The sequence below is a fragment of the Terrapene carolina genome, unplaced genomic scaffold, assembly GCF_002925995.2.
Source record: "Terrapene carolina triunguis isolate 2854851 unplaced genomic scaffold, T_m_triunguis-2.0 Scaffold62, whole genome shotgun sequence".
Lineage (NCBI taxonomy): Eukaryota > Metazoa > Chordata > Testudines > Emydidae > Terrapene > Terrapene triunguis.
Window position 1 is genome coordinate 23,962,997 of NW_020664413.1, and position 24,426 is coordinate 23,987,422.

General features: G+C 41.0%; 1 protein-coding gene across 1 annotated transcript in view; it reads left to right on the plus strand.

The window, feature by feature from the left end:
• The window catches only part of MBD5 (methyl-CpG binding domain protein 5), a 103,335-nt gene that overhangs the window by 58,725 nt on the left and 20,184 nt on the right, over positions 1-24,426 (plus strand). Inside the window, exons 8-10 of the mRNA XM_026647450.1 lie at positions 780-991; positions 3,477-4,685; positions 18,599-18,672. Of these exons, the coding sequence (XP_026503235.1) occupies positions 780-991; positions 3,477-4,685; positions 18,599-18,672 (1,495 nt within the window). The remainder of the gene's footprint in view (positions 1-779; positions 992-3,476; positions 4,686-18,598; positions 18,673-24,426) is intronic.

Consider the following 24,426-nt stretch of genomic DNA (forward strand, 5'->3'; position numbering starts at 1 on the left):
TTTTTTTCTAAAATAAAATGTCTGTTGATTTTCATCAGCTGATTCCACAAACATAAAATTTAGGAAAAACATTAGTTTATGTTAACTCAAGAGCAAAATCCTCTTTCAGGCTTCTTTTATTTGATAATTTCATAGGATCAGGGGCCGCAAAGTATTTATTTTCCTATTGTTTGTGATATTGTTCTTTTACATTTTAATTTACATAGGAGATTTTTCTTATGATACAAAATGCAGATTTTTTTTTAATTATAGCTTGTTTTTCCTTATGAGATTTTTCTCCTGTGTCTAGAAAAGAGAGGACTAGTAGAGTTAGCTAGTGTATTTTTGTGTTCAAGAGGCCTTGGATCATTGTATAGTCAAGTCAAACAGCAGTGCCATAGTTATCAAAAGGTTGGGGGAGGGGAGGATGTTGGTATGGTCTGAAGCAGTCGCTCTTTGGAAGCTGAGAATGGATTTCCAAGAAAATGAATACCACTGATGCTCATTCTACTGTACCTGGCTGTGTGCTATTCCATAATGAAAGACAGTCATGCCAGAATCCTTTAGAAAGAGTCCACATATAGATGTAACCTGAAAGAAAGAATGCTGAAGAAATGAAGGAATAAATAGTAGGAGACATGTTCCTTGAGATCGTGGTACAGAAGATGTCATGGGAAAAGTTTTGTTGTACAGAGAGTGTCAGTATTTGTTTACCATTCAGTTAAAATATGACTCAAGGAAACTCTCACGGACTCTTGAAAACTATGCTGACTTACTTTTCCATATGTTTGGAATTGCAGGTGACATGTCGTCAATAAACACTACTTTGAATAACCATCAACTGACTCATCTCCAGTCACTGTTAAACAACAATCAGATGTTTCCTTCAAATCAGCAGCAACATCAGCTTCTCCAGGGGTACCAGAATCTCCAGGGGTTTCAAGGGCAACCGACAATTCCTGGACCAGCTAACAACTCAAACCCCATGGCTTGTCTGTTTCAAAATTTTCAGGTAGAAAGCATACTGAAATCAATATTGAGTGAATTTAAAAATTTCTAATAGTAGAATTGGTATCTATATTCTGCTTTTTCATTGAAGGTTTAAAACAATTTGTTTTATTGCAGTTGGTTGCCCTTTTTTAGTATGGATTTTGTATTTGCAAATCAGAAACACATGTTACTGAAATTATATATCTTTTACTTATAAGTTTAGTGTCATTTTTATTTTATTGGAACTACTTATAATATGCATCTATTGACAGCTGTTATTAACTTGCAGGAGTTGTTAATTTGCTTTTAAAGTGTGATCATAAACTCCTGGTTGAGAATAAATTGTAGAGACTGAATGGTAAAAAGTTAACATACAGTAGTTGTCAGTAAGAGAAGCACCGAAAAGAGCATGGGTATTGAAAAATGTGCTTACTCTTCTTAGCAAACTCAGAGGAGGACACCTTCCCAGCCAGCAAGCCATAATCTTTAGCCAGGTTCTACTAACCTGATCCTGAATAAGGAACGTACGATGTAGTAGAAAACAATAGCCCGATCCTCACTAATTATTTAGATGTAATAATGAATAAAAGGAGAGCCGCTAAGGCACAAATTGAGTTACATGTTGCAAGGGACATAAAAGGCAATAAGAAGAGACTTTATGAGTACATTAAGAGCAAGAGAGAGACTATGAAAATGTAGGTTCCCTACTTAGTGGAGAAGGAGAGCTAATAACTGATTGGTCCTGCTTTGAGCAGGGGGTTGGACTAGATGACCTCCTGAGGTCCCTTCCAATCCTGATATTCTATGATTCTAATAGGAAATAGGAGGTGATTGTGAGTAACTGACTTTTTCTAATAGTGCCCATTAAAGTAAATGGAAGGACTACCATTGATTTAGGGGATGTTGGATCAGGCCTATAGTGATTAGGACAGACATATAATAAAAATTTTGAAAAAAATGATATCTCCCTTTCACATTTCCATCCAAACAGACAATTCTATTGATAATGTAAATTCAGATGTTAAAGTAACAGAATGACAGTGAAAGTATCAACTGAGATAGAGAACAAAAATAGAGTTACAGTGTGTACTTAACATTATTATAGTGCTGCAGAACTGAGAACACGAAGGCAGCAGAAATGCAGGTGATAGTGCCAGAAAAGCTTTTATTCTTTAAGAAGAAAAAAGACAACATATCATTTTGTCAGTCTAGACAACTAGAAATTTCCCTGTGTTTGCAAAATCACAGTAATCTAACTGCCTATTAACCCCTTCACATTTTTTAATTATGTGAGTTACATTAGCTGTATCTTATATTTTCTCTTTGTGTCCTGAATTATGTAAGTGTTTAGTAATGGTAAGTATTTAAAGCAGTAGTTACAAATATTTGGCTTCACTAGTTAAAGCATCTTTTCTATTCAGACTTTCACAAGTATTAATATTGCTTATTATCTTTACTTCACTCTCATGACATGTACATGGCAAATACAAACATAATATGCAAGGTTCCTCAAAATGTAATTTAGTTTATAATAGACAGTGCATGAAATAATAGCTACAGTGCAAAGGGTTGGCGACATGGTTGATGTGGGATAAAAGTAGGAAGACTTCCCAAAAGAAGTGTATAAGAAGGGAAAAGTAAAGTCACTTGCACATGACAAATAGGAGGCAATTTCAAGCCTGTGGGTTGCATCCAAGAAAATACAAAGCAGGGTGTGGGTAGAGACAAAAAGAGCACTTAAGAGTGAAACTGGGGAGGAAAGTAGAGACTGAAGGAGGAATAGGAGGAAATAGATTTGGGTACAGTGATATGAGCATGGATTAAGTTGTTTAGGACTTTGAATGTAAGAATGACTTCATTCAGAAAAGGAGAGCACTCAGAAAGGTGGGTGGAAATGTGGCTACAAAAGGAGAGATTTGAAAGTTTTATCACCTCAAATGCCACCTGTTATTACAAAGCTTTGCCTTTTTGAACAAAGTGTGAAAGCTAGTGTTGTGTTCATATGCATATTATTTTATGTTTTGAGTTGCCTTTTCATTTTCTGATTCTCTTCATTGAGTGACAATCTTTGTCACTTATGTATAGGGCCCTACCAAATTCATGGCCATGAAAAACATGTCTCACACCATGGCATTTGGCTATTGGGGGGGTTGCGATATTGCCACCCTTGCTTCTGTGTTGCCTTCAGAGCTGAGCGGCAGGAGAGCAGAGGCTGCTGGCTAGGGATTCAGCTCTGAAGGCAGTGCCACTGCCAGCAGCAGCTGTAGGGAAGGTGGCATTGAATATACTGTATGAACACATCTGCGAAATTTTCTGATTATGCCAATCAGAGGAAAAAACAGGTGATTTCTCCACGATTTAAGTAGCCCTCTGCTTATGTACAACGATGACAAAATTTGTCATTGATGTGTAACCATCACAGTTACTGAATTAAATGAATGTGTCTTCTGAAATATAGCATTCAATGAAAACATAAATTTCTATAATTTTTCCTTCCTATTTTTAAGGTGAGAATGCAGGAAGATGCTGCTCTTTTAAACAAAAGAATGATCACTCAAATGGGTATAACATCAGTTCCTGAGAGTTCCAACACTACCCTTCCTCCTTTTCAAGATACAGCTTGTGATTTGCAGCAAAGGACTGAACCATCTCTAAGACAACAGGCAAAGGATGGCCTCAGTGTAGCTGCTCAGGGTGATTCTTCAGTCGATGCTATCTACAAAGCAGTCGTAGATGCTGCAAGCAAAGGAATGCAAGTAGTAATCACCACTGCAGTTAGCAGTACAACACAAATGAGTCCCATTCCAGCTCTGAGTGCCATGAGTGCCTTCACAGCCTCAATTGGTGACCCATTAAATCTTTCTAGTGCTGTCAGTGCAGTAATCCATGGAAGAAACATTGGTGTTTCTGATCACGATGGTAGGATAAGAAACACTAGAGGGACACGAATACTGAAGAATTCAGAACACAGTAAAAATTCAAGTGAAGGGGATGGATTTGAATATTACAAGTCAGCAGGTTGCAACACACCCAGAAAACAGTGGGAAGAGGAGCAAAACCCTGGAGGAGAGATAAATAGGTGGAAGTGTGAGGAGTTTTTAGACCATTCAACCCATGTCCACAGCAGTCCTTGCCACGAAAGGCCCAATCACGTCTCCACACTGCCATTGTTACAGGGTGAGCAGCATCAGATACTGTTACCACAGAGAAACTGTCAAAGTGATAAAATGTTGGAGGAGAATTTCAGGTATAACAATTACAAAAGAACTATGATGAGTTTTAAAGAGAGACTGGAGAACACTGTGGAAACATGTGCACACATAAATGGAAATAGGCTTCAACAAAGTAGAGGGTTTGGAGAGTTGCTGAACACTTCTAAACAAGACCTAGTCATGGAGGAGCAATCTCCAAGTTCCTCAAATAGTTTGGAAAGTTCTCTAGTTAAAGACTATATCCATTATAATGGAGACTTTAATGCCAAAAGCATTAATGGGTGCGTGCCTAGCCCTTCAGATGCTAAAAGCATCAGCAGTGAAGATGACCTAAGGAATCCAGATTCCCCTTCTTCAAATGAGTTGATACATTACAGGCCGAGGACGTTTAATGTTGGCGACTTGGTCTGGGGCCAAATAAAAGGACTGACTTCATGGCCTGGAAAATTAATAAGAGAAGAAGAAGTTCACAATTCATGTCAACAAAACACTGAGGAGGGGAAGGTATATATACACACGCATATATATTTTGTGTATATATATATATATATGTATATATAGTCAAAGAATTATCTTGGTCTAATATTTATTTTTGGGTTCTGTTCTTATTTTAATGGTATGAATTTGGTATTTTAATTGGGCTTTTGATCCCTGGTTCATGAGGATAGCTTATGAAACTATTTATTTCACTAAAAATATTGTTGTAGTTGCACAATGGAAACTTATACAAATCCCATAAGGAAACATATTAGGCTGTATTCTGGCCTGAATTATGTCCTGCTAAGTCACTTGTTCACATAAGACTTTTATTATACAAAAAATATTTTGCTTTAATGCACTATTGTTTAACTTATGATTTAGAGCCTTCTGAACTTCTGGCTGTGCCTAAGGTTACTGACTTGATGTGCAAGGCATGAGTTGGGTATCTAGAAATGGCAGAAATTGCAAAATGTAAAGCTGATCTAACCAAAATAAGGAATTTGAAATAAGTTAAAGCAGTTTCACCCTATCTCTGACTTGCCCAACTGATACTTCTGGTATGCAGCAGAAAAACTATTAAAAAAATTTGGCCTGGACAGTAGAACATGAAAGATCCTTTTCTAGTGATAGTGGTTTTAGTTTGCTCCTTTGTGCATTAGTTTAATGTCCCCTAGCACAAGGTGTACTGTTGGCAGGGAATTCTTATCGTTACCAATGACTTAACCGTGTATTCTGTTTTATTAAGGAAACTATTTCAATCCTTATTTTCTACTGTTTGCAAAACTTTTTGTTTTTCTGCAGTCCTCATAAATACAAAACTATTTCATACTGTATGCCCCTCCCCATCCTGAGCCACTGCAGAAACCACTCAGACTCCCTTCTTTTAGTGTCCACTCTGTGTAATTTATTCAAGTCCTCTCCACCAGCACTTGTACATGCAGTACAGTAATTCTATTACCTATGACCCTGTTGCCTTCAGCCCCTGTTCATCAGGGCCCTTGGAGGAAAAGGGATCTTCCTTCCTTGGGAACTCCTTCAGTCTGGGCTCAGCTAGCCTTGTCCTCCCTTCTCTGACCCTTCATTTCTTTTATCAAGCTATTGTGCTGATGGGCTAGTTAGTTCCTTAACTCACCCACCAACCCCGTGTCTGATTAGCTAATTCCTCCTTATTCTCGCAATCAACCATCGCCAGGGAAACTAATTGAGTCAGAGTATTGACCCATCTGTTAGGCCTCCTCACTGTCTCTCACACACATTCATTATATAATAAAAAATATTTTACTAAACATTCATTCAGGAAATAATACTGCTAGTATCTTTAAATTAACAAATCAAAATCTAGGTAAAGAGTTTTTAATTTCTGACATTAAGAAATTAATCCAAAAACTATTATCGATTTTCATGCCCCCATCTAATTTACTTCAGTTGAAACTATGATAGAAACTATCATAGTTAAGCACAGTTGATCCTACTGCTAGTAGGATTTCTCTAACCAGATTGTACATGGATTTTCCCCCTCAAACTGTTATAGTCGTGTTATGAAACTGTTATAAATTGTCTGGGATGGTTTGGCTAGCATGGTTTTAGCCAAAGCTTCTCATTCTTCAGATGGCTTGTTCATTGTTCTCTGCTCCCCACATAGGTTTTGAAGAGATGCACACTGATCTTCAGAACAAGATTATATACTTCAAATAAATGAACTTGTTTTAACAATTATAATTCAATAAATAAGAACTTACTCAGCTACAAAGTTAGATCCCAAAATCACTAGCCCATTTTGAAAATGTAAGCCTAATTTTTCAAATATTGTTGACCACATACTTCAAAAGAAAAGGAAAAAATAAGTGTGAAATGAGGGAGAGGAGAGTATGGTACTCTCCATCCGAGTTCTGCTGTTGTGCCACTCAGTACCTTTATGAACGTTATAGTACTAAAGAACACATTATTCAAAATACATCGATGTCCAATATTTATTTATTTGATAACTTCACAACAGTAATTATGTGTTCCTTTTTGTAAGATTGTTTCAGTAAATTTTTAAGAAGTTGCTCTTTGTACCCTTTATAAACAACAGAGAAGATCTATATATCATCAGTTGCATTCCTTAAGAGTACTGCATCAATTAGCTGAACAATATCAAAAGTTAATTTCTTATCTACCAAAAGTATATTTGTTTTTATGCAGGCCTCGGTACTTCCATTTTGTTTTTCTTAGGTTTTTTTTTTTTTACTTTATTGCACATTATTATATTAATTGACTTGAAATGTAATGTATGCAGAAGCCCAAACAAAATTAATGAAAATTGCATATGTTGCTGAATACCTTCTAAACTGTTTCTATGTAGTTCAAAATTTTGCTGCTCCCAGAACGTTGTCAACAGGGCCGGCTCCAGGCACCAGCCCAGCAAGCAGGTGCTTGGGGCGGCACGTCGGGCTCTTCGGCGGCAATTCGGCGGCGGGGCCTACGGTCCCTCTCAGAGGGAAGGACCTGCCGCCGAATTGCCGCCAAAGAAGAAAGCGGTGCAGTGGAGCCGATCACGATCGTGGCTTTTTTTTTTTTTTTGCTTTTTTTTCCACCGCTTGGGGCAGCAAAAGCCCTGGAGCCGGCCCTGGTTGTCAAGGCAGCTCATATCCCTGGTAAGAGAGAGTCTGTCCCACTGTTTGTCAACAAGCACTATGGCTGACTAACGAAGCTTTGGATCAGAAGGCCCTCCATCTTTCAGAAGGATGTTATGTATTTAGCCTCCCCAGTTGGAAAGATGGTGTAAATGGCAGTTACAAGGATAGGATAGGGATTGAGATTGAATACTGGAGAGTAGAGGAATGTGAAAGACAGAAGAGAAGACTTAAATAGAAAAATGACTTACATATTCCCATTTCTGGGTGAAAATAGAGAGGAACTCTGATGTTCATAATTGCATTTCTCGTTCTTTTGTGCATTTGACCAACCACTTCTATAAGCTGCTGCACAGCCACATATTTTGAATGTTTTGGCAGTTTAGTGTGAAGCCAGCAAAGTCAACTCATTTTGCAGTGCAAAAGATCTTCAGGAATGATGTGTACCAAGAAATCCTGGAATTATGGAACTCTTAATATGGTTCCCTACTAGTAGTTTTGAAAATTTATTGTATGAGGAACTTTTAAATTATCTTTATATGCATTTGTACCTATGGTATGTTAATTTTTTCACGCTATGGCAATAGTTTTGCTATGTTGCAAAGAGTTCTGTTGTATATTACGTAGAAAATGCCTGTTTGACTTGACTTCCATTTATAACAGCATTTTACTACTTTTAAGGGGATACATATGGAGTGGCATTTTTTTTGTCTGTTTCTATTCAAATAGCAACTGGAAGCTTTTGGATGGTGTTCCTCTATCAGGAAAGAAGGAATGTTAACCAAAGTTTTCTGTTTTGTTGTGGGCAATTGGAAAATTAAGGAGCAAACTGAAGAAAGTGCAGTGGGAGCAGCAAAACCATCTAGATAGAGGAAATAAGGAATGATCATGTAGATTAGGTTACTAGTGTCTGAGAAAAACAAGGGAAGTGGAAAGCAAAAGAAGATGTCAGCAGAATAAGGATGAAAGTGAGAAAAGAGAAAAAACTTTGCTGAGAAATCCACCTGAGAAGATCATGCTGCTGGCTGTCTCATGTTGCACTGATGGTCTAAATAGGCTTGAATATACAATTTAGAACTTTTCTTTATGCCTGATGAGTAACATCTTATCACTAAGGCAGCAAGAAGCTGCTTTGCCATATGAGGTTACCGACACAACTGCCAGAATAGGTCATTCTCATACAGAGGAAATTCATTGTTCTGGAAAGAACTATTGTGCTGGCCAGGCTCACACACCATTATTCTATCATATGATGATTTGCATAATGGAAGGATCCTTCTAGAGCTTGGGGAGGTGGGGTGGGCGTGGAATATTGAATTTGGTCTTTTAAAAAAAGAATTACAGTACCATCCCAGTGAGCCACTGCTAATACTGTAATAATGTTCCTGCACTGGTGCAGGGCAGAGTTTGATTCTCAGTTCTGACTTTTTCTCTCAAACCCAATAAGGCCAAGAGCATGGTGTAAGCTGCATGCACAGCCAGTGACAGGAGGGTGTGGTTTTCACTAAATAGTTAAAGGGCAGTGATGAAGAATGTCAAAGTGAGTCCTTCCAGACCTAAACAGGAAGGATGATTTTCAGAACAGGATGGTAAAAACAAAACAGCTCATGGGATCTAAAACCTGTATGAATGTAGAAAATCACCCACTTTCCACCTAAAAGACAGGGTGTAAACAATAGCTAGCCTTATGGTAGTGATTTGAAGAAATCCAGAATTGAATTTCAGATATTGACGTTACTACAGGATGAAGATGGTTTACTGTGTTAGGACTCTTAGCTGCTTAGGCTCTAGACAAGCTCAAAAGCTTATCTCTCTCACTAACAGAAGTTGGTCCAATAAAAGACATTACCTCACCCACCTTGTCTCTCTAGGCTCTAGATTCATGTTTCTGACCTGAGTTTGACTAAGGCAGGATGTAATCAACCAAATAGTTAATTGGAGTGGGCCAGATTTAATGTCATCTGGCATAAAAAAATAGAATCCAACAAAGTGTTTCAAAATTTGAATTACTGTGTAATAGTCTATGCCAACGTACCAGGATAACAATCAACCTGTCTTAAATGCCTTATTGCTTAAATACTACCGTAACTTATTCTCTTTCAGATTACTTTCAAGTTCTTTGCTAATAAGTATTTGACAGTGAAATGTTTGCAGTCTCAAAGAGCAGAGGTTTTTAAATGCTATTTATTGGAACTTTCTAGGAAATTCAGTTTACTGATCATCGTAAAAGCTTTGTACAAAACTGTTTGACCTGCTGTTATGCTGTCATAAATATTTTCCCACAGATATGTGTACAATGCTTGATTTTTAGAGGGGCTGAGCTCTCCCAGCTCCAACTGAAGTCAATAGATGTGATTTCTCCGTACTTCTGAAAAGTTTGTACATATTGTTTACTAATGTAAATGGTTATTTCAAGGTAAAGGTGTCTGACACTAATAACTTTCTTTCCTCACTAAACATAACTTTTTCTTTAATACCAGTTATGTTGACCATATGTTGATATTAACTGTTCTTCCGAAAAGTAAACGCTAATAGATTTCACATTTTAATATTTACCAGGAAGAAACTCCCTCACTAAGGAGTTTATTCCAATTAACTGTTTAGTACAAGATCTATTACTATTCAATACATGTTCAGTTAAATCACTAAACTGAATAATAGTGCTTAATAATAAAAATAGCTTACCATTAAAGTAGTTTACATTTATACTGGGAGACATAAGGTATACAGTTCTCAGACGGTTGTGTATACCAAACTATTTCGTATATCCTCGGTACAGATACTATATCTCTCAGCGTCCATTCTTTCCTCTATAATTTAGTAAAGTTTTAGGAGATGAAGGCTCAGACAAAATACAGTTTTACCCGGTAACTCTGTTAAATCTGAAAAATGCCAGATTTTTTTAGATAGCAATTCTTCAAATGTCTTATAAAATTAAGATTGAAATGGTTAATTTGATCTCCAGTTAACTTCATATTTAGTAACATTGTTTCCATTAGCATTATTAAACATTTTAAGCATTATAAATATAGTACTTAAATGTTAACCCCTTTGGTGTTGCTGGAGCTGTTTTTTCACTAGTAAGTGTTTTATGCCTTTTGCATTAGCGCATCCTTCGAAATATTTTTGCTCACAGCTCCAGAGAGTTAGTTCTTTGATGTTTCAAACTAAAATTAAGTAATTTATGTGTGTTTATATAGAAATTTATACTATTATAAAGTTAGATTGTGAAAGAAATTCTCTTGAGCAATTTCCTGATGGAACATTAGTCTTATAGTAAAAGAAAAAGCAACCTGAGGGGTTTTTTGTTTAATTATTTGGAAGTGTCCAAAGTCTAGCCTATTGTACAATTTAGTCTTGCTTCATGGAAATGAGATCCCCATGTGCAGACCTCACCATAATGGCTCTTATTTTGTCAAGTTCTGGATCTGCTATATTCCCAGATTTCATTTTTAGATATATAAGCTTAAGAAATGTTATACTTGGATTAAAAATATATCACATTTGGCTTTATGGTGGTGAGAACCTTACAGCGTCCATTAACTTCAACTTAGCACTCCGGAAAATCAGCTTCATAGTGCATTTAAATAGTTTTAGTGATTCAGTTAAGTTGTTTTAGGAGGGAAATTTTGAATTTTCAGAACAAATTTATTCAAGATCTTTCATGTCATTCATATCAGTACTTAATTTCTGTTTAATGATTTATTATGCTTTATGCATTCATAAAATCTTTATATTTATCATTAATTCAACAAACTTTACAAAAAGCTCTTGTTAAGTGAGGCACCGATAAAAATTAAGAAATACAAACATAAAACTATTAATAAAGATAAGAAAATGAATGTTAGATTTTTAAAAATCATGTTTTAAATGTGCTTTTGTAATTTAAACTGAGCTCAAAGCTATTTTGCTAATCAAAAGTGAAGTTTAAATGGTTAATGTTTTAATATAATTTGAAAATGTGCAGCTCTAGAAAATTAGTAGTAGTGGTAGTATTCGTATTAGTATTATTTTATTTCAATAATTGTTAGTATCTGTGAAGTGGTACCGATTTTTATATCCAGTGGCTTAAATTCAGTAGTGGGTACGAATACATAATTTCAATTGATTTTAATGAGAGTTGTGTATGCAATAGTGCAGATATTTTTTTTCATTATTATTCTTTTAGCACCTGATTCAGCAAAGCCCTTAAGTTCCATTGACTTTAAAGGGACTTAAGCACATCCTTAAAATTAAGCACATGTTTAAGTGATTTGTTAAATAGGGGTAGACTTGAACATGTGCTTAACTACTTTTCTGAAATTGGGCCTTAGGGACTTAAATTTAAGTTTAAATATATTAGATTATGAAGTAATATAAAATTCTTCTTCGAGTGCTTGCTCATGTCGATTCCATTCTAGGTATGCGCGCGCCCACGTGCACAGTGGTCAGAGATTTCTGCCTTAGCGGTATCTGTAGGCTCGACTGCAGCACCCTCTTGAGTGCCGCACTCATACATCAGTATATTAGGCTGCCCGCCTATGCCTTCTCAGGTCCTTCTTACTGCCCATGACGGTTGGTTGGAGCACCTTGTCTTGCATTGCAAGAGCGTTAAGTGCCCGTTGTTATTCCCTTTGTATATAGTTCTTAGGTACTTAATCAATTTAAGTAAGTGTTAATTGTTGGTTTAGTAGTTAGTCATGGCTGAGACTTCATCCTGGAGCGGGGCATGCCCCGTTCCCCGGACTTGCATGACGAACCCGGCTTGAATAGGCCAGTGCCTATCAGTGACCCTCACAGCAGCTATTTGAAGTGCTTGGGGGAATCCCATGTAAAGGACAAGTGCAGGATTTGCAAAAACTTTTGTCCCAGAACCAGGAAGGAGAGGGACATCTGCCTGAAAGCCCTCCTGATAGAGGCCATGCTTCGCCCGGCGTCGGAGCCCTCCTCTCCGGACTCTGCTCCCAGCACTTCAGCATCAGTGCAGAGCACCCCACCAGCACCGCGATCCTTCCGGCACCGTTCCCCCCACCGGTGCCAAAGAAGCGGCAGAAGAAGGGTTTCCCGGCACCATCCACGGAGGGGAAGGGAGCTCTGGGCAAAGGACCTAGTTCAGGTCACGTGCCCATCCTGGAGCTAGAGGGGAGTACCGCTATGGTCGGACCCCCTAGCCCAGCCAGGGATCCACCTCCAAATCCCAGGAGCCGTAGGGAATCCCGGCTCTGACAGGGAGCTTCATTGCCCGAGACAGCCCAGGCGGCCAAAGGCCGGGTGGGCCTGTTGGCACTGCAGATGCCTTGCCAGGCGCTGAACGTGGCTATGGCCCTGCAATCCAAGGGCAAGCCAGCCATGGGACCTCCCCAAAGGGCAGGGGAGCACCATCAGTGCCCGGATCACAGGCGTTTGTCCCCGTCCCCCATGGACCCCAGTCCTGCAACCTTGGTTGCCGGCTAGAAGGCCCTGGTCCCCAGCACTGCGGTCTCCTTCCCAAGGCACAGAACGCCAGACTCAAGGTACTGGTCCCCGCATTCCCAGCACCAGCCAGCCTCCCACCTACAATCTCCTTGGTGCATATCTCTATCGCTTAGGCAGCCTCCTAGGCATCCGTTCCCGTCCACCATCATGGCACCGATCTCCACTGCCCCGGTACCGGATGAGGGACAGGTGGCAATCCTCTCCCTCTAGACCTGGATCTCTGACGAGGGTTACTTGGCAGACGCAGGTCTCCACAGCCCCACCATGGTCACCAGAGTGGGGCTGGTCCAAATTGGAGCCAGGGTTCAGCCCATCATCAAAAGAGTACAAATCCCCATCAGCCTGCAAGACCAGCATGGTGGCGGTGTGGCAGCAGGGCCAGTGGCCTGCTCAATGGCTGTGTTGGAACTCTTAGGGAGTACCAATGATGCCGGTTCCATATTCCCACCACTCTTCCCTGGCCGCCTCGGACAAACCCCCAGCACTGCTGGCACCAAGTTCAGAACATAATGCGGAATCCATCGCAGGGGCAGCACAACAGGCGCCAATGCCCGAGGAGCTATCCCCAAAAAAGAACCCGCCCATCCCCCTGCGATGCCCTCATCGTCTTCGTCGATGGACAAAGTGGTGGCTTGGACCTCCCAGGCTGGCAGTCCCCCTGACAACTTTAAGGAGCACCAGGCTCTTCTTAAAAAGGTGGCTGCCAACTTAAACCTCGAAACTGAGGAGTTGGCAGAGCAATCAGATGACCTGTTTGACGTCATACCGTCCTCCATCCCAGCCCGCATCACGCTGCCTGTCCACCCAGGGGTCCTAAAGATTTCTAAAACGCTCTGACAGACCCCAGCTTCAATTCCACCCACATCCAAAAGGGCGGAAAAGAAGTATTACATCCCCACAAAGGGGTTCGAATATATCTCTACACACACCCACCAGCAGGGTCACTGGTTGTGTCCGCAGTTAATGAGAGGGGCAGGTGTGTGGCACACTGAAAAATAAAGACGCCAAACAACTAGACCTCTTTGGCAGAAAGAATTATTCTACGTCCAGTCTACAATTTCAGGTGTCCAACCACCAAGCCTTGTTGGGCAGGTACAATTTTAATTTATGGGTCTCCCCGGGCAAGTTCAGGGAGACCCTTCCACAGAACCTGGCCCACTAGTTCACCATGATCCTGGAGGAGGGCAGAGCGGTGGCAAAGGGTGTCTTCCAGGTGGCCTGGGATCCTAGAGACTCGGTCGCCAGAGTGGTTGCCTCGGGGGTAGCCATGAGGCACAGCTCTTGGCTACAATCTTCAGGGTTATCCCAAGAGATGCAGGCCACGATCCAGGACCTCTTGTTTGAGTTTGTGAGGCTCTTCTCTGAGCTCATGGATGCAAGGCAGCATGGCCTTAAAGATTCCCGGACCACCCTGCGATTGCTGGGCCGCCATACTTCGCAGCAGGCCCGAAAGCAGTTCTGGCCTCCTCCGCCTTCTCCTCCTAGGTCCTGGGGGTCTTCCTGGCAGGGTGCCTACAGGAGAAAGGACAAAGACAAAGGATTTAAGCGATGACGCCCTTCGTCCTCTCCCTCGCCGACTCAACCTGGCCCTTTGAAACATCACGGGGGCCAGAGGCAGGCATTTTGAAGGTGTGCCTAAGGATGGCGCCCCAATCAAGTACCTGGATCCACCCTCCTATTCTTTCCTCAACTGCCGGCACCCCTTCCAGTTGGCATGGTCGCGAGTAACATCGGACCGTTGGGTGCTCAACACAGTATCCTTGGGCTACAACCTACAGTTCTCAACTGCCCCTCCCTCCCACATCCCTCTTCAGGGACCCTTCTCACGAGCAACGCATTGCTCAGGAGGTGGAAAACCTAAGGCTGCGGGCGGTAGAGGAGGTCCCTCGGGATAGGAGGGGAAATGGATTCTACTCCCGATATTTCCTAATCCCGAAAGCAAAAGGGGACCTAAGACCCATCCTGGACCTGCGTTGCCTCAACGAACATTTCAGAAAGTTGAAGTGTAGGAGCAGGATTTTATAATTGTACTATGAGAATTAATGTATGATTTGGTTTTATTTTGTTAGCCATTTTTATTAAATAGCAGAAAGAAACGACCCTTTGGGACTATGGGATTTTGTTTTTTATAGGCATTACAAATTGGGCTTTTTTAGTTTTTTGTTTTAAGGTTTAGTTAGTAAGAGACAGAATTTTGTATTGTATTTATGTTAAGTAAATTAAAGGAACGTTGAAGGCCTGGGCCTTTAATGTGAATTGTTTTGGTTATAAAATTTAGCAAGGTTTAATTTACAATGTTATTTTGTTTGATATAAAATATTGCTGTTTAAAAATACAAAGATTTCTGTAAAAGACTGTGTGAATAAAAAATGCATTCATTTAAAAAAAATAAGGTGTAAAGGCCATTATTAACCAAATGGTCCAAAAAAAAAAAAAAAAAGCAAAACACTTATCAAAACTTATTAATGCCAAAAAACCATCAACACGCATCCATGATTGAGGAAGGGCAGATTGACGACCCTGAGGTAGAGGCTGGCACCCCTAAAGATAATTAATTAAATCAAATCTGGGACAGAATGACCCTCTCAAAGGTGTTTTGGAATGTTAACATAAAAAAATAACACCAATTAAGGGGTAACCGGTCATAAACTGACATAGCAAAATCCATAAATTTCAACAACAACAAAAACTATAAAAACAAGGTGCTTTGCCATAGGGATTTGGGTTTGCCTTGCCACTACTCCAGGAGCATTGGATCGTGACCGACGGAGCCCGGCTCCCCTTTGCAACCAATCTGGCTGGCCACTAAATTAATCCAGACTCCGGACTGTTAACTATAAACATCGACTGGCGGGACTGTGTGCATGGTGTGTGTGTGTGTGACTAAAAAGCATGGTCACACATACTAAAAGCATATGCTGGACCCCGCATCACTGCTGGAGGGAGTCCCCTTCGCAGCCCCATCCCCATCGGTTACCCTGGTCTCCGATGCTTCGGATCTGGGGTGGAGAGCCCTTCTAAGTGATCTTGGCATGCAAAGACGTTGGTCGGGTCACGATTGCTCCTTACACGTAAACTTCAGAGAGCTCAGAGCGGTCTGGTTGGCCTGTCAAGCTTTCCTGCCTCATATAAAATGCAGGGTGGTTAAAGTCTGGATGGACAATACCGCCGCAGTGTTCTATATCAACAAGTAAGGCAGTGCCCGATCCTCTGCCCTTGGCCAAGCAGCTCTCAGGCTCTGGGACTTCTGTGTGTTGTGGTCGCACACCTCCCCAGGACCAGGAACACTTTGGCAGATCGCATCACAGGACTTTCTCATCTCGCCATGAGTGGTCACCATCCAGCGATGGTCAGCCTAATCTTCCAGAGGTGGGGGGACTCCCTGGCATCCAGGCAGAACAGGAAGTGCCACGCTTTCTGTTTGATTCGAGGGATTGACAGAGACTCCCTGTTGGACACTTTTCTACTCCTGTCGTCGGGACCCCTTATGTATGCCTGCCCTCCAGTGCCATTAATCTATAGAATCCTTGTGAAGATCAAGCAGGACAGAGAAAGGTAATCCTCATAGCGCCGGCTTGGCAGCACCAGCACTGGTTCGGCATGCTGCTGGACCTCTCAATGGCCGCCCTGTTACAGCTACTGCTCTTGCCGGACCTGTTGTCTCAGAACCATGGCAGACTGCTGCATCCGAACCTGACGGCCTGACTGTTGCATGGTTGAATGCGGATGAGCGGGAGTGTTCGGACAGTGTCCAGCAGGTCCTACTGGGCAGCAGAAAACCCTCTACCAGAGCGACCTACCTGGGCAAATGGAAACGGTTTACATGCTGGACTTCAGATGAAGGTATTCAACCTGAGCAGGCCTCACTGCAGCTAATCCTGGATTACCTCCAGCATCTTAACTTCCAGGGTTTGTCCCTTTCATCTTTTAAGGCCCACTTGGCTGCTGTTTCGGCCTTCCATCCCCCGCTCGAGGGCAGGTCGGTTTTTGCCCAGGACATGACTGCCAGGTTCCACAAGGGCCTAGAGCGCCTCTACCCTCACATCAGGGACCCTGTTGCTCCATGGCACCTGAATCTTGTGCTGTCGTGGATCATGGGGGCCCCCCTTTCAAGCCTCTGGCTTCGTGCTCCCTTCTCCACCTCTCCTTGAAGGTCGCTTTCTTGGTTGCAATAACATCTGCCCGCTGGGTCTCCGAGATTAGGGCACTTACCTCAAAGTCGTCCTACATGGTGTTTTATAAGAACAAGGTCCAATTCCGACCACACCTGGCCTTACTACCCAAGGTTGTTTCACAGTTTTATATGAGCCAGGACATAGTCTTACCTGTCTTCTTCCCTAAACCTCATAAGTCGGAGGAGTAGCACAGGTTGAATTCTCTGGACATCAGAAGGGCGTTAGACTTCCACATTGAGAGGATTAAGCCTTTTCGTAAGGCGACACAGTTGTTAGTCGCAGTGGCTAACAGGATGAAAGGTCGTCCAGTGTCGATTCAGAGAATCTCATCTTGGATTACTGCCTGTATCCGCTGCTGCTATGACCAGGCCAAGGTGCTTCCTCTGGCTATTGTAATCGCCCATTCAACCAGAGCACAAGGATATGTGCTAGGCTGCCACCTGGTCATCTGTCCACACATTTACATCGCATTACACACTTACCCAGCAGGCCCAAGATGATGCTGGCTTTGGTAGAGCAGTATTGCAAACTGCATGACCATAAACTCTGAGCCCACCTCCATGGATGCTGCTTTTGAGTCACCTAGAATGGAATTGACATGAGCAAGCACTCAAAGAAGAAAAAACAGTTACCTACCTTTAGTAACTTGTTCTTCAAGATGTGTTGCTCATGTCCATTCCATTACCCACCCTCTTGCCCCTCTGTCGGAATTGCCAGCAAGAAGGAACTGAGAGGGTGCAGGGCCGGCGGCGCCTAATATACCAATGCACGAATGCGCCACTCAAGAGGGTGCCACAGCCAACACTACGGATATGGCAAAGGCAAAAATCTCTGACAACTGTGCACATGGGCACGCACACACCTAGAATGGAATGGATATGAGCAACACATCTCTCAGAACAACAGTTACAAAAGGTAGGTAACTGTTTTTTTTTTTTTAAAAGGTTGATGGCACATATTAAAAATATATTATATTGTAATAACAGAGTACATAAAAGGTTGTTATGAAGCACAGCTAACTTCAATAAGAGTTAAATGTGTGTGCAGTCAGAATTAGGATCTGTGAGACTTTGACAACAGTAAAAACATAAGAATGGCCATACCGGGTCAGACCAAAGGTCCATCTAGCCCAGTATCCTGTCTTCCAATAGTGGCCAATGCCAGGTGTCCCAGAGAGAATGAACAGAACAGGGAATCATCAAGTGATGCATCCCCTGTTGCCCATTCCCAGCTTCTGGCAAACAGAGGCTAAGGACACCATCCCTGCCCATCCTGGCTAATAGCCATTGATAGACCTATCCTCCATGATTTTATCTAGTTCTTTTTTTAATCCTATTATAGTCTTGGCCTTCACAACATCCTCTGGCAAAGACAGTGTTTATATTGTTTATGGTACGAAGAAAACAGGATTATATTTTTTTAAGTAACATTCTAATGTTAGTCCCTAATTCTAATATTTTAGGATTGTGCCATGGTTTTACTTTTTGCATTTTTATTGCTATTGTTATGAGCATACAGAGGAATTGTAAAAATATTACTTTTCTTCTTTTGGTGGGGAACAGAAATGTTTTGTGGATGCAGTGAAAATTAGGCTCCATAGCCTAAACAACCGCATGTCCATCAGTAAAGTAAAAGTAGCGTTTAATAATTGACAGTCTGGGTAACGTAGTTTGATGTTCATACCTTTACTCAGGTGGAGCCCGAGAAGTTGAAGACACTAACAGAAGGTCTGGAAGCCTACAACCGAGCCAGGAAGAGGAACAGAAAGTAAGCAGATGCTTATTCATTTACAAATTAATTAAAATCATGAAGTCCTCTTGTCTACCAAGAGACTCTCATTTCACTCCCAGAAGTATCCTTGACATCAGTAGGAATCTTGGCTGTATCAGGATTTCAGGATTAGATTGTTAGTTATTAACCTGCAACGTATATGGAATGCATATCTTTCTGATACTACAACAGTAAGCTTCTGAAACCTGTGGCAGCACATGTGACAATTTAGGCTCAGTTTTCTTACAAGGGGAAGAGTGGACGATGGTAGCATAAAAACACAGTGGCAGCTTCTAACTATTCTAGTGTGTTTTATATCCAGATAATTTGCCTCTTCATTTTACTGCATGTCTGTCTGTGTGTGTGTCCTGGGGGAAAGAGGAAGAGAGAACGAAATGATATATACCACAATACTGTTTTTTTCCGAAATCTGATGATCCAAAACTCTGGACTGCACTGACTAATGCACCATTCCTGTGGAGCACCTCAGCTCTGCAGGGCTGAAGCTAGACTCCTGCAGAAGTCCACACAAGAAGGAGATGCTTTACAATTATTAGGAGGAACAAAGGATCCTAGCTTCAGTCCTGAGGAGCTTAGGAGATCTGCAGAAATAGAGCGCCTAGTTTCTGAATTCCTGATTTTATGCAGGTTATGGATTTTGCCATTTTATAACTTTGTAATTTGGGGGGTTGTATGTATGCATTTTCTGATACACCAGCAATCTTTGAAAATGCCAGCACACCCATATGAATTTTCAAATGTAGATTTGAAACTTACACCTAAAATCATTCATTGCATTTTACTAAGTCAAAAGTATTCTGAACAAATAGTATATGACTTTGTGACAAGCATTTTTTTTTTCCACACAGCACCACGTTGGTATGGAAAGGGTTACTTCAGATTAGTTCAGTATATTTTGTCATTGCTGGCAAGCTTTTCAGAATTCCTTAATCCCAGCTATGTTTAGTTTAACCAGACTGGCTGCCATATGCAAAGCTTTTATTATACAATATAACAAATTATGTATATTTGAACTAGTTGGTTTTATCTGTTTTTTTGGACTTTATTTAAGATTTTACAAAACTAGGGGAGAGATTTTGAGAGATGTAAAATATGAGAAGAGGGAAAAAATATGGAAGAAAAGAGGAGAAGTAAATTGAGTTTAGGGGAAGAAGACGTAGACAACTATAAAAAGATACAGAAATTGGCAGGGTTGTAGTGTGCTATTGTTTACTTGCTGTCACAATGACAATATGTTGGCTTGTATCTGAACAGGAATTTGAAGTACTATAGGTTTATAATTCTTGTCTTCAAAACAACAAATACAGACTTAAAGGAATCAAATAATTACAGTAGAGCCCCGTTTATCCTATCTGGCCCTGGTTCCAGTTAGATCGGATAATCAAAAATTCAGATAATTAGGAGAATGGGCAAAGAGTTTTCTATATGTTGTTTTAAGATGCGGAGTTGCTTTTAAACTAGCTGACCCCTCCCAGAAAAGCCGCCTGCTTTATTTACAGCTTATATGAACCATTACTTCTAGTAAAGAGTACCAGTTCCTAAAAATGCAGAAATGATAAACTCAAGCATTAAAACATAGCCCCCTTCTTTACAGCGTACACAAACCATTATTGATAAATAGTGCCAGTTTTTAAAAATGCAGACATGATCATTTTAAGTTGCAGCAATCCCAATACTCATGGTAACAACTAACAACAATAATAATATGTAATATGCATAAAGTATTAAATTAACATACAGTATTGTATATAGGACAATGGTAAATACAGCAACACTCACATTTATAATGGCTGGGAAAAATCTGACAGTTTGCGATACTGTGCTTTTTCCAATGTTATAATCTTTGGCTATTTTTTGCCAGTGACTGTCCTTTATTTATTTTATTAATAATCTCTATTTTAGCATCCAATGATAGTACTATGAGATTTCGCTTAGTAATCGCAGTCATTTTACAAGGCTGAAAAGATGGGATGATTACAGTAGTGTTGCCATGCAGGTGATGTCAATTTCCCATATTCTTGTGTGTGCACTGGTTGTTCGGTTACTAGAGAGAGCTGGATAATGAAACTCCGATAAACGGGTTTCTGCTGTACTTGTATTTAACGCCTTTTAAGGTGTAAGCTTTTCTTGTTCTCTGTTAGTGCGGTATTTCATGAGCAATATTGCTGATGCCAGTTAACAATGCTATCCTTTCAGCACCATCCTGAAACATGTCTCTGGGTTTTTTGTATGAGTGCGTGCTGCAAACATAAAAATGCCTTTGACAACATTTCAGTTATTTGCTATTAGTTGTCCCTGAAGCAAAATTTCTAGCACTAGGAAAATGACTCAATGAACAGCTTTAAAGATCTTATGAAAAAATCAGTTAAAAGTAGAGACCTTGCTGAATCTGGCTCAATATTCGTACATATGGAAACATTAGAGAATATTAAATGCAAAAATGTGCATTGGTGAAATGCTGTGGTTATACAAATGTCAGGAAATTCAAAGTTACAATTCGCATAACAACCATGACTCAGCCTACCACCTTTCATGAATGTAGCAGTTTGTATTACTATCTATGGTGTTATCATTAATACTTGTATATATGGAACACACAAAAAATTCATGTTAAATTAACATAATTATGCGACCCCCGAGCATGCCCAAATAAATTTGTTAGTCTCTAAGGTGCCACAAGCACTCCTCGTTGTTTTCGCTGTTACAGACTAACACAGCTACCACTCTGAAACATTGCAAAATCAAGCACTCAAAAGTTAGGAAATGCCAGAATTAAGGTTGCCTGTGCATTCTTAATTCGGTTCCCTTGTGCATATGCGTTATGATACAGTCTATATATTACATGATCATGTTATTTTTTCCATAGGACTATCTCTTTCAGTGCACGCTTAATAAGTGGTTCTTCAATATTTTGTTTTCTCCTCATTGTTCAATAAGTGGCCCCATGCCTTGTTTACTACACACTATTCAAACCCTAGTCTGAAGACAGAATTTTTATTTCTCATTGGCTTTTTTCTATGATGCTCATCACAACAGTATCTGATTGGTTCACAAACATTAATTTATTTTCACAACATTCCTGTGAGATGGAGTATTATTATCCCCCTTTTTACAGATTGAAAGCTGAGGCACAGAGAGATTAAGGTCAAAAGTGTCCCCTCATTTTGGGTACCCATTCTGAGATGCCTAGAACCAGGTTTTTCAAAGTCCTTGGCATTGTATAGCACTGTGTAAGTTAAAAACTCAGTCTCATTGACTTCAGTTGCAGCTGTGAGTGCTTGACATTTCTGCAAATCAGACTCCAGAGTCTCAAGTCAGGCACCCACAAGATGAGGAACATACAAGTTTGGTTTTAGTGACTAGCCCAGCATCACGTAGGCACTGTGTGTTACAAGTAGGGATAGAATCTAGTTCCCCAAGGCAGTATTCAACTGCCTTAATCATGAGATCATCTTTTCTCTTCCTGCAATCCACTGTCTCATTCACTACATACATTCCAGCTTTTGCAACAAATGAGGCAGGGGTCCTACAGACAACGGTCTCCTTCACTACACAGCCCCAATTCATTCCCAGAGCAGATCCATTCTGTCCACTAAATGAGGCAGGGTCCTGTGCAGAAAATATTAAGTGATCTTGTAATTAAAGACTGTATCATAATTCATATACAAAAGGCCAAATTAAGGTTGCACATGTGCCTTAATTAGACAGTTGTTGCTTTTCATTACTTGACTTTAGAACCATAATGTTCTTTTAATCAAGTTTTTGTGTATAATTTCCTAGGCTTTTTAAAAAAACAAATTGAAAAAACAGAAATTCCATCATGTGACATCATATTGACACCCACATGGTTCATCAGCAGAGTTGGAACCTTTAGATCAACTGCACAGACCTCTATCAATCAATACTAGAGAAGGATGATACACTTTGTCCATAAGTTTCACAAATATTTTCTGACCGCAATGGAAGAGTGAGACTCAGTAATCTTGTGTTCCATTGCAGGCCCTGGAGGGGAGTGTGCTGTACTGGTCACAAACCCTTCTGCCATCTCCCCCTTCCAAGCTTGACCCTTTCTGCTCAGTTTCCCCCAACATGTCTCCTTGTCACCTCTCGTTCCTCACTCCAATCCCAGGCTCCTCAACGGTCCAGTCCTAGTCTTCTCTTCCGGACTCCCAGTCCCAATCTCCTTCCACTGTCAGCATCCGGTCCCAGTGTTCCAGTCCCAGTGTTCCACCTACTCTAGGCTCCTTGTCCCAGTCTACTCTTCTGCTCTCAAAGGTCTTTCTCTTGTCCCCACTACATTTGAATCAGTCATTTCCCTCCTCCACACTGCCTGAGCCTACCAGGGTGACATTTAGAGCACAGGAAAGACAGTCTCCCCGATTTCAGTTCCATTGCTGGGACTTGCACCCAGAGCAGCAATTTCAGGGAAAGTCTTGCTTGGCCCCAGGCTGGAGCATGCCCAATGTGGATGAACTCTTCTGAGATTTTAGCTGTTAAACTAGCATGTGTACTCTGCAGTTTTTCAAAGGCTTATAACTTGACCAAATTTGAGTGGATTTTCACAGGGACAGCAAAAGACACCCCTGACACAAAGGCCACCCCCTGTCAAATTTCTAGTTCCTGCTTCAAAGTATGGGAGCACGAGAGGTTAAAAAAAAAAAAAAGATAGCCAAAATTTTTTAACATGGGCAAAACAATGTATTTGTCCCTAGCGTGGTGTCAAGTATCAGGGGGTAGCCGTGTTAGTCTGTATCCACAAAAATAACAAGGAGTCAAGTGGCACCTTAAAGACTAACAGATTTATTATTTCAGCCTAAAATAGACACCCCAACATGGAAAATTTCAGCTCAAGAAGTTAGTTTAACAAAGTTATAAGCAACTGAAAATAGGGCCTTATAATGGGAAGTGCCAGGCAATGTTAATAGGTGGTGCTGCCAGCTCCACCAATAGCATGAGCCGTAAATTTAGCCAATATGGCCACGTTATAATTGTAGGGAAGACTATAATTTTCAGTTTCTCAGTGAGTGCATAAGTTAAAACTGCAACATCAAAATTGAATGATCAGTAATGAAAATGCCATAATTGTGCATTAATAAATATACCAAACACTTCATTTTTCTTCAGTTTTACAACATTCTCTAATAACTAAGTTATAGTGTGATTTGCATTCGATGATTGTTGGTTCATTTCTTCAGTAGTGGAAAGCAGAGGGTTTAAATACACCCAAGGCATTCACTAGTAGTCCAGTAATATACCCTGTGTTGTAATTAATTTGTAATATGGTTCTGTCAAGTTAAGGTAGACCAAAGCTATCGTGGTCTATTACATAGCTTCTCAAATGTGGGCACTTAAATTTACATACCAGAATAACAGGTTTCAGCACCCAAGCACTGATTGAGTCCCCTAAATAAACTATGATGATGATGGTAACATTCATAGGTTGATGCTCAAATAGGGACTTAAGTGATCCAGCCACAGGGCCGGCTCTAGGCACCAGCCAAACAAGCTGGTGCTTGGGGCGGCACATTTTTAGGGGCGGCATGGCCGGCGCCAGAATGCCGCCCCTAAAAATGTGCCGCGGCCGCCCTAGCTCACCTCCGCTGCCGCTGCCTGGGAGGGCGGGGGAGATCCCGAGCGGCCGCGGCGCGCGAAACACCCGTTTCGCGCGCCGCTGCTCCCCCTCCCTCCCAGGCTCTCAAGTCTGGGAGGGCGGGGGAGATCCCGAGCGGC